This window comes from Acomys russatus, chromosome 11, assembly GCF_903995435.1.
Source record: "Acomys russatus chromosome 11, mAcoRus1.1, whole genome shotgun sequence".
In the NCBI taxonomy this organism is placed as follows: domain Eukaryota; kingdom Metazoa; phylum Chordata; class Mammalia; order Rodentia; family Muridae; genus Acomys; species Acomys russatus.
In genome coordinates this window covers 40,028,417-40,040,549 of record NC_067147.1, presented here as the reverse complement: position 1 = coordinate 40,040,549, position 12,133 = coordinate 40,028,417, and the positions used below count along the sequence as shown (strand labels likewise).

The window sequence follows — 12,133 nt, the reverse complement described above, 5'->3', positions numbered from 1 at the left end:
AATCTGAATCTCATTTGCTTGCTTTCTGTTTCTCCAATGTTCTAAGATGATTATTTTTTAATTAGTTTTTATTTGTGTTTGTGTGTGTGTGTAGACATGTGTGCATATGCACCTGTGCAGGTGTGAATGCAGGTGCCCATAGAGACCAGAAGATGGCATTAGAGCCTGCCTCCCCCCTCAGAGCTGGAGTTACAGATGGTTGTGAGCTGTCTCATGTGGGTGCTGGGAACTGAACTTAGGTCCTTTGGAAGAGCAGCAAATACACTTAACCCCTGAGCCCTCTCTCCAGCCCTCATGGTCTAAGAGCTTTTGTATTGCAATGTATAAGTCTGGTTATGAAAACCGATAGTTCTGGATTTTGCATCTTACTATATTTGAAGACTGAAAGTTATATTCCTGTTATGGGTAGCAGTTGTCTGGTGTAGAGACCAGAGTGGAGGTGAGGGCTGCCTCCTGGGGTCTTCCACCCATGTCACGATGGGCCTTTGCTGGGCTCTCCATATTTCATGTCAGTTGCAGTCTGCTACTGTAACAACTGCCTAAACTTGTGAAGGTTCGCCTGGCTCACAGTTTTGGAGGTTCTAGTCCATGGTCAGCTGACCCCATTGCTTTGGGGTCTGTGGCCAGGCAGCATGTTATGGTGGAAGAAGCCATTTACCTCATGGCTGGGTGTGACACAGAGAGAAGAGAGAGGGCTGGGGACCCACTTTCCTCTTCAAGGACATGCCCATAATGGTGGGTGACCTTTATAGGGTCCCCTCATAAAGGTCCCACCACTTCCTGACAGTGCCAGGTAGTCTGAGGAGCAGGCCTTTGACAAACTGGTCTTCAGTTGACACTCCAGATTGAAATCTCAGCACCAGGCTCTCTTAGACAGATGCCCAGTGTCGGGGTTAGAAGCCTCCTGGTTGTCATGGGATGATTGAGTGACAATGAGTCAACAACATTGTGGTTCCTCATGGTAGAAGTAGGAGCAGCTCCCTCACGGCCAGGACGTTTGGGAACTCCTATTGCTTAACCTGAGGTGTCACTTCCACTGACCTGTTCATCCCACTGCAGGTTCGAGAAGATGATCAGTGGCCTGTACATGGGGGAGCTGGTCCGGCTCATCTTACTGAAGATGGCCAAAGTTGGTCTCCTCTTTGGGGGTGCAAAATCCTCTGCTCTTCACACAAAGGGCAAGATTGAAACACAGCACGTGGCTGCCATAGAGAAGTAAGGTGCTGGGGTGTCCCTCCTGCCTTGCCTCTGTGAGAGCTGGGGTGTCCCTCCTGCCTTGCCTCTGTGAGAGCTGGGGCGTCCCTTCTGCCTTGTCTCTGTGAGGGCTGGGGTGTCCCTCCTGCCTTGTCTCTGTGAGGGCTGGGGTGTCCCTCCTGCCTTGTCTCTGTGAGAGCTGGGGTGTCCCTCCTGCCTTGCCTCTGTGAGAGCTGGGGTGTCCCTCCTGCCTTGTCCTTGGGAGAGCTGGGGTGTCCCTCCTGCCTTGTCTCTGTGAGAGCTGGGGTATCCCTCCTGCCTTGCCTCTGTGAGAGCTGGGGTGTCCCTCCTGCCTTGTCTCTGTGAGGGCTGGGGTGTCCCTCCTGCCTTGCCTCTGTGGGAGCTGGGGTATCCCTCCTGCCTTGCCTCTGTGGAGGGCTGGGGTGTCCCTCCTGCCTTGTCTCTGTGGAGGGCTGGGGCGTCCCTTCTGCCTTGTCTCTGTGAGAGCTGGGGTGTCCCTCCTGCCTTGCCTCTGTGAGAGCTGGGGTGTCCCTCCTGCCTTGCCTCTGTGGAGGGCTGGGGTGTCCCTCCTGCCTTGTCCCTGTGAGGGCTGGGGTGTCCCTCCTGCCTTGCCTCTGTGAGAGCTGGGGTGTCCCTCCTGCCTTGCCTCTGTGGAGGGCTGGGGTATCCCTCCTGCCTTGCCTCTGTGGAGGGCTGGGGTGTCCCTCCTGCCTTGCCTCTGTGGAGGGCTGGGGTGGCCCTCCTGCCTTGCCTCTGTGAGAGCTGGGGTGTCCCTCCTGCCTTGCCTCTGTGAGAGCTGGGGTGTCCCTCCTGCCTTGCCTCTGTGGAGGGCTGGGGTGTCCCTCCTGCCTTGTCCCTGTGAGGGCTGGGGTGTCCCTCCTGCCTTGCCTCTGTGAGAGCTGGGGTGTCCCTCCTGCCTTGCCTCTGTGGAGGGCTGGGGTGTCCCTCCTGCCTTGCCTCTGTGGAGGGCTGGGGTGTCCCTCCTGCCTTGTCCCTGTGAGGGCTGGGGTGTCCCTCCTGCCTTGTCTCTGTGAGAGCTGGGGCGTCCCTCCTGCCTTGCCTCTGTGAGAGCTGGGGCGTTCCTCCTGCCTTGTCCCTGTGAGAGATGGGGTGTCCCTCCTGCCTTGTCTCTGTGAGAGCTGGGGTATCCCTCCTGCTTTGCCTCTGTGAGAGCTGGGGTGTCCCTCCTGCCTTGTCTCTGTGAGAGCTGGGGTGTCCCTCCTGCCTTGCCTCTGTGGAGGGCTGGGGTGTCCCTCCTGCCTTGCCTCTGTGGAGGGCTGGGGTGTCCCTCCTGCCTTGCCTCTGTGGAGGGCTGGGGCGTCCCTTCTGCCTTGTCTCTGTGAGGGCTGGGGTGTCCCTCCTGCCTTGTCTCTGTGAGAGCTGGGGTGTCCCTCCTGCCTTGTCTCTGTAAGAGCTGGGGTGTCCCTCCTATCTTGACTCTGTGGAGGGCTGGGGTGTCCCTCCTGCCTTGCCTCTGTGAGAGCTGGGGTGTCCCTCCTGCCTTGTCCCTGTGAGAGCTGGGGTGTCCCTCCTGCCTTGTCCCTGTGAGAGCTGGGGTGTCCCTCCTGCCTTGTCCCTGTGAGAGCTGGGGTGTCCCTCCTGCCTTGTCTCTGTGGAGGGCTGGGGTGTCCCTCCTGCCTTGCCTCTGTGGGAGCTGGGGCGTCCCTCCTGCCTTGTCTCTGTGAGAGCTGGGGCGTCCCTCCTGCCTTGTCTCTGTGAGAGCTGGGGTATCCCTCCTGCCTTGCCTCTGTGGAGGGCTGGGGTGTCCCTCCTGCCTTGCCTCTGTGGAGGGCTGGGGTGTCCCTCCTGCCTTGTCTCTGTGGAGGGCTGGGGTGTCCCTCCTGCCTTGTCTCTGTGGAGGGCTGGGGTGTCCCTCCTGCCTTGCCTCTGTGAGAGCTGGGGTATCCCTTCTGCCTTGTCTCTGTGGAGGGCTGGGGTGTCCCTCCTGCCTTGTCCCTGTGAGAGCTGGGGTGTCCCTCCTGCCTTGCCTCTGTGGAGGGCTGGGATGTCCCTCCTGCCTTGCCTCTGGGGTGTCCCTTCTGCCTTGCTTCTGTGGGAGCTGGGGTGTCCCTCCTACCTTGCCTCTGTGGGAGCTGGGGCGTCCCTCCTACCTTGCCTCTGTGGAGGGCTGGGGTGTCCCTCCTGCCTTGTCTCTGTGAGAGCTGGGGTGTTCCTCCTGCCTTGTCTCTGTGGAGGGCTGGGGTATCCCTTCTGCCTTGCCTCTGTGGAGGGCTGGGGTGTCCCTTCTGCCTTGCCTCTGTGGAGGGCTGGGGTGTCCCTTCTGCCTTGTCTCTGTGGAGGGCTGGGGTGTCCCTCCTGCCTTGCCTCTGTGAGGGCTGGGGTGTCCCTCCTGCCTTGTCTCTGTGGAGGGCTGGGGTTGGTGGCCACAGTGGTGTGTACTCGGAGCAGCAGTAGTGACAGGACTTTCTTCCTTCACAGGGAGTTTCAGTCCTGGACTTGGCGTCAGGCGAGCTAGAAATCTCTGGTGTGGCTCGGTGTCACACTCCTGTGGGTTTCAGTAGGCAGGGTCTTTGCTGTCAGGAAGCCATCCTTTCTCCCCTGCTTTGGGCAGTCACAGGTTCCTTGGGGAGTTCGACTCAAGTCCTGGAGACTTATCCTAAGTTGCCCATTTGCATGTAGTTTTACCCATCATGGTTCCCATAGACTCTGTATGGAGCCTCAGAGCCCTTCTGTAACCTGAGTCTTTCCCCACGGAGTCCTGGCATGGCTACCTTTTGATCTGGTGGTTTGAGTCTTTACACTCAAAGCCTTGCAATGGTGTAATAAAGAAGCTTAGCTCAGTCAGGTCAGAGACCTGCTCCTCAGGTATGGAACCCTTAGCATTGCCCTGAGCTTTGCCACCAGTCTAATGGGCGGAGCCTGGATCTGCACAGAGAGTGGCAGAGATGGAACCTAAGTGGCGTAGAACATGGGGTGCTTGAAAGCGTGGACTGAAATCTAACTACCAGAGTTCAAGCCGTGGCTCCAGCATGTAGGAGCTTTGTGAGCAGGGACAAGTCACTCACATGCTGCCTCAGTCCTCTCACCTGTGCTGGCTTCTAGCAGTACTTCCCTCAGGATTCTTGTGAGGACCAGATGAGTTGACTTATGTGCCAGAGCCTTAGTAGGTACCTGGTACACAGTGCATGCTTAGCAAAGGGCAGCTGCTCTTTTCGATGCTGCTGTTGCTATTGGCTATACTATGCTATTATAAGGTAGTGCATGCAATCCCGAGAGCACATCCCAGGAGGATGCCCACAGTGTGGAGAAGTGTGGATCCCTCATTCCTGTCTCCTGGCTAGGAATAAAGAAGGCCTGGCTAACACGAGAGAGATCCTGGTGGATTTGGGCCTGGACCCCTCTGAGTCAGACTGCATTGCTGTCCAGCATGTTTGCACCATTGTCTCTTTCCGCTCGGCCAATCTCTGTGCCGCTGCCCTGGCTGCCATCCTGACACGCCTCCGGGAGAACAAGAAGCTGACCCGGCTCCGCACCACAGTGGGCATGGATGGGACCCTTTACAAAACACACCCTCAGTAAGTGCCACCCACCGCTGAGTGGTGGGGTGACTGGTCCCAAACTATGACGTCCACTTCCTCCTGTCAGAGAGTGGTAGTACCAAGGGGGCTGCTATGGTGACCACAGTGGCCTTTCAGGTACAGGCCCAGTGTAAACAGATTGACAAGATGCTGGCCTTGTTCCAGCTGAGCCCTGGTGCTCCCTTGGGTCTATGCTGCATATCTGGGTGGCTGGAATCAGCTCCCTCTTAATGGGTCTAAGATTTCCACAGCTGGCTGGGTGCTTTGGGGGAATCACTCTCGAAGAGAAGGGGGCTTTAGCTTGATCTGCTGGTGCATGCCAGTGATCACAGAACTCAGAGGGGTTGACCAGAGGCAGGCTGTCTAGGACACAAAGGGCAGAGCAATGGAGACCTCCACTGTGAGGAGGCAGGAAGGGAGGAAGCTTGAGGCTAGCCTGGGCTATGCAGCAAGGTCTATCTCAAAACCACACCAAATCAAACCAAAGTCTGTTAAAGCAGTTGACTAATTAGAAAGGCCACTTATCTGTTTGTCTGTCATCTATCTATCTATCTATCTATCTATCTATCTATCTATCCATCCATGCATTGATCAGTGTATTCATTCATCCATCTCTCATGTGTCCATATGCCCACCTGCCTGCCTATCTGTGTATTTAGTTATGTATCTTCCTACTTTTCTGTCCGTCATCTTTCTCTCCATTATCTAGGTAATACCTACATTATGATAAGACTGGCAAGTCAGGGCTGGAGAGATGGCTCAGAGGTTAAGAGCACTGGCTGCTCCTCCAAAGGTCCTGAGTTCAATTTCCAGCAACCACATGGTGGCTCACAGCCATCTATAATGAGATCTGGTGTCTTCTTTTGGTATGCAGGCACACATGCAGGCAGCACACTCTATGCATAATAAATAAATAACTCTTAAAATAAAAAAGACTGGAAAGTCAGAAATACCTGGTCATGATGGGCAAAATCTGTAATGGCAAAGGAAGACTTCTTCCCACTAGGAAGACGTGGGGAAATGACAATTTCTCAGGAGGACTCAGAGTGAAAGACCTTTTAGCATTGGAAGCCAGGAGTGCGCACGCACCCTAGAAAGTGCTGAGCAAGCAGACCCTTCCCCTGTGGACAGAGATGACATCTCCCATCACACTGTCCCATCAGACACGTGCCCTTCGAGCTGCAACATCAACACTCCCTTAGCTTCCCGGGTGCCCTTTCTACTGCCCTGGTTTTCTAGCCCGTTTCTATTGTTTTTAAAATTATCTGTATTACCTGTAGGCCCGGCTAGCAATCAATGAAGACACAGACACTTGTTATATTTTAAAATAGCCTTAGTTAACCTGGGGCAGGGCAGATATCAGTCCTCTAAACTACCTCCCATAGTGGGACAGGCATTGGGATCCCTGCCTCAATCCCGTGCCGTCTGCTTCTAATAACTTCTATCAAGTTACCGCCCATCCATAATCCCATATACTTGTTCATGTTCTTCATCTGGGCCGGATTCTCCATCCATGCCGGCCATGTGCTTCTCCTCCAGCTAACCCATGGCGGCCTTCCTCTCTTCCCTTCAGGTGTCTCTCTCCTTTCTCCTCCTGGTGGTCTCTCTTCTTCCCAGAATTCCTCTCTCTCCTAGCCCCACCTATCTTCTCTGCCCTGCCCAGGTGGGATGGCTTTTTATTAAGCAAAAGGTGGGTCACAGACAGCAAGCAGTAATCAGCATCAAAATACATCAGACCATCTCCCAACACATCCCCCCCACAGGTCCTCCAGAATCCATTACCCACCAGGCCTGTGTCTCTTCCCGCTAGCCAGACCTGGCTTATATGATTGTTCAATATTTGACTGTTACCTCTACCTTCAGGTACCCCAAACGCCTGCACAAAGTGGTGAGGAGACTGGTCCCAAACTGTGATGTCCGCTTCCTCCTGTCAGAGAGTGGGAGTACCAAGGGGGCTGCTATGGTGACTGCAGTGGCCTCTCGGGTACAGGCCCAGCGTAAACAGATTGACAAGGTGCTGGCCCTGTTCCAGTTGACCCCCGAACAACTCATAGGTGTGCGGGACAAGATGCGGAGTGAACTGGAGTACGGGCTGAAAAAAAAGACTCATGCTCTGGCTACGGTGAAGATGCTTCCCACTTATGTCTATGGGATGCCTGATGGCACAGGTAGGTTGGCACAGGCACCTGCCCTACAGAGAGATGAGCAGGGCTGGGCCTACCATCTACAAATGCAGCGAATGCTAGAGTCTTGGATGAGGAGAGGGGACAGTTGGTAGAGGGTAGTTCTGGAGCTGTGTGTGTGTGTGTGTGTGTGTGTGTGTGTGTGTGCTTGTGTGTGCATGTACATGTGTGTGAAGGTGTGTGTGCACATGTGTGAATGTGTGAGAGTATATGTGTGTGAGTGTATAAATGTGTATGCCTGTGTGTGTCTGTGTGTCTGTGTGTGTGCATGCACATGTGTGTCTGTGTATACAGGTATGCGCGTGTGTATGTGTGTGTGTGTGTGTTCTAGGTGCAGGACTGGATCTCACACTGTGAGTCAGCAGAAGTCCCTATGCTGCCCCTACCCTCCTTTTGGACACTTGGTTTTGTGTGGGCCTTCAGGGCTTCCTCTGACTGGCACTGTTCTGGCGTTCATGTTAGGGCCTTGCTTCCCACTATTTTCAGCCCTGACTTTTCCAATTCTTGATCCTGCTGTCTTCTCTGCTCGGTTGAGGGAAACCACTGAGCTGTGGAGCCAGCTCTCTGCAGCTGCCTCACCTCTGTGATGCTCACAGGCCTCTGCTGGGAACAACGGCCTTCACTAACTGCCTTTGGTGTTTTTCTTTCACTTTTTAAAAACTTTTATTTATTATACAAGTGTGTTTACATGCCATGGCACACACATGGAGGTGAGAGGACAGCTTGTGGGAGTTGGTTCTTTCCACTTTGTGGGTTCTAAGGCTCAAACTCTGGCCATTAGGCTTGGTGGCACGTGCCTTTACCAGCTGAGCCATCTTGCTGGCCCATGCTCAGGCCTTACAGTTTGCTTTGAATTCTGTTACTTCATCCTTACAAAAAACTTTGCCCATTACCTGAGGAGGGAATAGTTCTATTTTGTGGATGTCACCAGCTGGTAAACTTGTGAGGATTACACACTTTGAATCTCTTAACAACAATGTTTTTATCTGGAGCCAAAACCCTTTAAGTTTACAGAAAAACTGAGAACAGTAGAATAAACAAACCATTTCTTTCTCCTTTTCATCTCTTTGCCTCTTCTACCCTTGTCCCTCAAGGGGACATGTGCGGCGTCTGCTCTAGGTGCATCAAAGAGCTGAGTCCCTGTCCTTATGAATGGGCCTTAGCCAGGCAGGCAGACAGTGAAAAGGCCAATGGCAGGTGACACGAGGAAGTGACAGGGGCCAGGAAGAAAACAAAGATGGCTGGAAGGGTTCCTTTGGCAATTTTGAGAAACAGAAAGATCAGGATGGGTAGGAGCAGGTGGGTGAGTGGAGGGCAGCGAGAGAGGCTGTGTGGCCCAGGCTCTGATGCTGAGAGCTGGAGGAGGAGGTCCTGCAGGTGGGGACCTGCACAGTTCCATGATGCAGGGCTGTAGGGGGTTTCCCAGGCCGAGGACACGGGGACCAGGGAAGAGGGAACAAGTATAAACCAATTCTTACTTGTGTAAGCCTGGCAACCCGAGTGCCACCCCAGGGGCACATGAGGAGGTGGCAGGAGAGAACCGACTCTACAAAGTTGTTCTCTGGCGTCCAACTATGTGCCGTGGCACACCTGCCCTCCTACCCATGTCATGAACACACATGCACACAGTAAAAGAAGAACAGGTTCAGGTTTATGGGGGAAAGAGCTGCAGAGAGAGGCCCTGGCCTGCCTAAACAGGATGGAACTATTTCCTAGAGTCCCCTGAGCTCAGGTTAGCTGCCCAGGATTCCTGTTTCAGGGCCTCCAGAGTGGCAGGTTCAGCCCAGTAGGTCCTCTACCAGAAGGCCTGGCTCAGTATAGAGTGCTTGGGACCCATTGATCAGTGGGGTTTAGAGCTGGGAGAAGCCCTGAAGGCCCAACTTCCTTGCTCTGTAGACATGGAAAGAGGCCCAGAACGAAAGTTCTTTCTCAGAAGCAGTAGGTGGTGAGCAGTGCCTGGGTCTTGGGGAAATGAGGGCTAGAAAAAGTGTTCTGGCCTAGGGCAGGTTCAGAGTGCTTGCCAGGGCATGAAGTGTCTTCGGTTTAGGAGGCCAGAAGCAGATGTTCCCCTACCCCGCCCCCCCTGCCCCCGCCACCGCTTCTGCTGGGCTTGGCCCCCTGTTCTTTCTCCATGTGCCCAACACAGGTCTCTGTTCATACCACCCAGTATGCGTTAAAGGGACACATGTGACCCATGTGTGGGTGGGAATGCAGCCTCCACTTTCTCTATCACAGAGAAAGGAAAGTTTCTTGCCCTGGATTTGGGGGGCACTAACTTCCGAGTCCTCCTGGTGAAGATCAGAAGTGGACGGAGATCGGTGCGAATGTACAACAAGATCTTTGCCATCCCCTTGGAGATCATGCAGGGTACTGGCGAGGAGGTGAGTGTCAGGGCCTGGGTGCCAGGTGCCACACCCATCTGTGCGCACCTTGCATGGATGCCACCACCCTTTCTCTCTCTTTCTCTGCAGCTGTTTGACCACATTGTGCAGTGCATCGCTGACTTCCTGGACTATATGGGCCTCAAGGGCGCCCAGCTGCCTTTGGGCTTCACATTCTCCTTTCCCTGCAGACAAACGTGCATTGACAAGGTAAGATGCCCCTGCCCTGTCCCTGCCCTGCCCCTGCCCCTACCCCTGCCCTGCCCCTACCCCTGCCCTGCCCTGCCCCTACCCCTGCCCTGCTCCTGCCCCTACACCTGCCCTGCCCTGCCCCTACACCTGCCCTGCTCCTGCCTCTACCCCTGCCCCTACTCCTGCCCTGCCTCTGCCCTGCCCCTGCCCCTACCCCTACCCCTGCCCTGCCCTGCCCCTATCCCTGCCCCTACCCCTACCCTGCCCCTACCCCTGCCCCTACCCCTGCCCTGCCCCTACCCCTGCCCCTGCCCCTAGCGAGGAAGCATTTCAAGGTTTCTCTGTGTCTGTGCTCACATTAGGTTTTGTTTTTGAGACAAGGTCTCAAGTATCCCAGGCAGGCCTCAAATTCCTCATGTAGCCAAGGATCCCCCACTTCTGCTCCCACCTTCTGAGCTCTGGGATGGCAGGCATGCACCACCAAGCCCAGTGCATATGGTGCTAAGGATTGAACCTAGGGCGGTGTGTATACCAGGCAAGCACTCTGCTGACTGAGCCACGCCACCAGGCCAACGTTCCCACATCTGGGAACACATGGTCTAGAGGGGTTTAGCTGTGCAAAGGCTTTTCTAATTCACCGTGTTTAGTTTCTCCTTATTTGTCATTTGCAAAAGAGTTGACTCCTTGGTATCTTCACGGGATTGGGCCCAGGGCCCCACTGGCGCCATAATCCACTGTTGCTCAAATTCAATCTAAAGAATGGCACAATGTCTGCGCAGACCCTGTGCATATCCTCCTGAATACGGGCTGTCATCTCTTGACTGTGTCCCACAGTGGAAACCGCTGTTAGGCAAGAATAAGAAAGATGTCTGCATGCATCAGGACAGCTGCAGCTTCTGTTTCTGAATACTTTTTAGTTATTTGTGTTTGTTTGCTTTTGAGTCTCTGTCTGCACGTGCATCTGTGCAACCCATGTGTGCAGCACCTGTGGAGGCCAGAGGAAAATGTCAGGTCCCCCAGAACTGGAGTTGCAAGGTGGTTGTGAGCCACCATGTGGGTGCTGGGGACTGAACCTGCATCCTCTGCAAAGGTAGCCAGTGTTCCTAACTGCTGAGCCATCTCTCCAGTCCCTTTCTGAATATTTTTCATCCACGGTTGGTTGAATCTAGGGAGTGGCCCTCTCAGATATGGCCTGGTATCAATAAAAGGACATATGTGACATTAATGTAAAAGAGGGGTCTAATGATTTTACGGAGAGGCTTGAGAAGGTAATGACCAGTGAAGGCTAATTAGAACAACCGAGCAATATATTTTTATGTGCTCTGAACAGCATACGTGAACAGGGAGATGCCAAAGTTGTAGAGTTTTATTGTCTGATGAAAGAAAACTCACCCACGTAACTTAAGAAATGCATTTCCCGCTGGGTGTGGTAGTGCACACCTTTAATCCCAGCACACGGGAAGCAGAGGCAGGTAGATTGCTGTGAGTTTGAGGCCAGCCTGGTCTGCAAAGTGAGTCCAGGACAGCCAAGGCTACACAGAGAAACCCTGTCTCAGGGGTGGGGTGGAGGGGGGGAGAAAGAAAGAAATGTGTTTCCCAAGCTATCATGGTGGCAAATGCTTGAACACTAGCACTTGGGAGGTAGAGGAAGGAAGATCAAGAGTTGAAGGCCACCTTTGGCTATGTAGGGAGTTCAGTGTCAGCCCGGATTACAGCATCAGCAGGATGACAATGATAGTGATGACAATGATGACAATGATGATGGTGATGGTGGTGATGGTGGTGGTAGTGATAGTGATGATCATGATGGTGGTGATGATGGTGATGACAATGATGATGGTGATGGTGGTGATGGTGGTGGTAGTGATAGTGATGATCATGATGGTGGTGATGATGATGATGGTGGTGATGATGATGATGGTGGTGGTGGTAGTGATGATGATGGTGGTGGTGGTGATGATGATGAAGGTGATGATGGTGATGACAATGATGATGGTGGTGGTGGTGATGATGATGGTGGTGATGATGATGATGGTGGTGGTGGTGGTGATGATGATGATGGTGGTGGTGGTGGTGGTGATGATGATGATGGTGGTGGTGGTGATGATGATGATGATGATGATGACGACAGTGACAACAACGATGACAATGGTGGTGGTGGTGGTGGAGAATTAGCTGAGACATGGTGTGTACACAAATGCATTCACAATGTTAGTTCTATACCAGACACTGCTCTGTGCTCTTCAGGGACTCTGCCTGACTTGGGGTGGGGGGAGAACAGGACAACCACAGAGTCTGAGGTGAATTGTCAGGCTTCTTATTTATTGCCTGTGTGGCCTTGGGTAAGTTCTTTAACCTCTCTGTGGTTTCGTTTCCTTGGTTTATAAATGAGGTCAGGGGCTGGCGAGGTATATCAGCAGTTAAGAGCATTTACTGTTCTTGCAAAGGACTCAGGTTCAGTTCACAGCACCCACATGGCGGCTCACGATCGTCTGTAATTCCACCCCCAGGGCATCTGGCATTCTCTTCTGACCTTGAACTTGCACACACATGGTACACACACACTCACACAGACTTAAAAAAAAAAATCAGCCAGGCATGGTAACACACACCTGTAATTCAG

The 12,133-nt window shown here is 53.5% G+C and overlaps 1 protein-coding gene across 1 annotated transcript in view; it reads left to right on the top strand.

Moving 5' to 3' along the window:
* The window catches only part of Hkdc1 (hexokinase domain containing 1), a 43,754-nt gene that overhangs the window by 18,869 nt on the left and 12,752 nt on the right, over nt 1–12,133 (top strand). Inside the window, exons 8-12 of the mRNA XM_051153129.1 lie at nt 1,060–1,215; nt 4,518–4,751; nt 6,618–6,922; nt 9,173–9,318; nt 9,409–9,528. Coding sequence (XP_051009086.1) covers nt 1,060–1,215; nt 4,518–4,751; nt 6,618–6,922; nt 9,173–9,318; nt 9,409–9,528 — 961 coding nt within the window. The remainder of the gene's footprint in view (nt 1–1,059; nt 1,216–4,517; nt 4,752–6,617; nt 6,923–9,172; nt 9,319–9,408; nt 9,529–12,133) is intronic.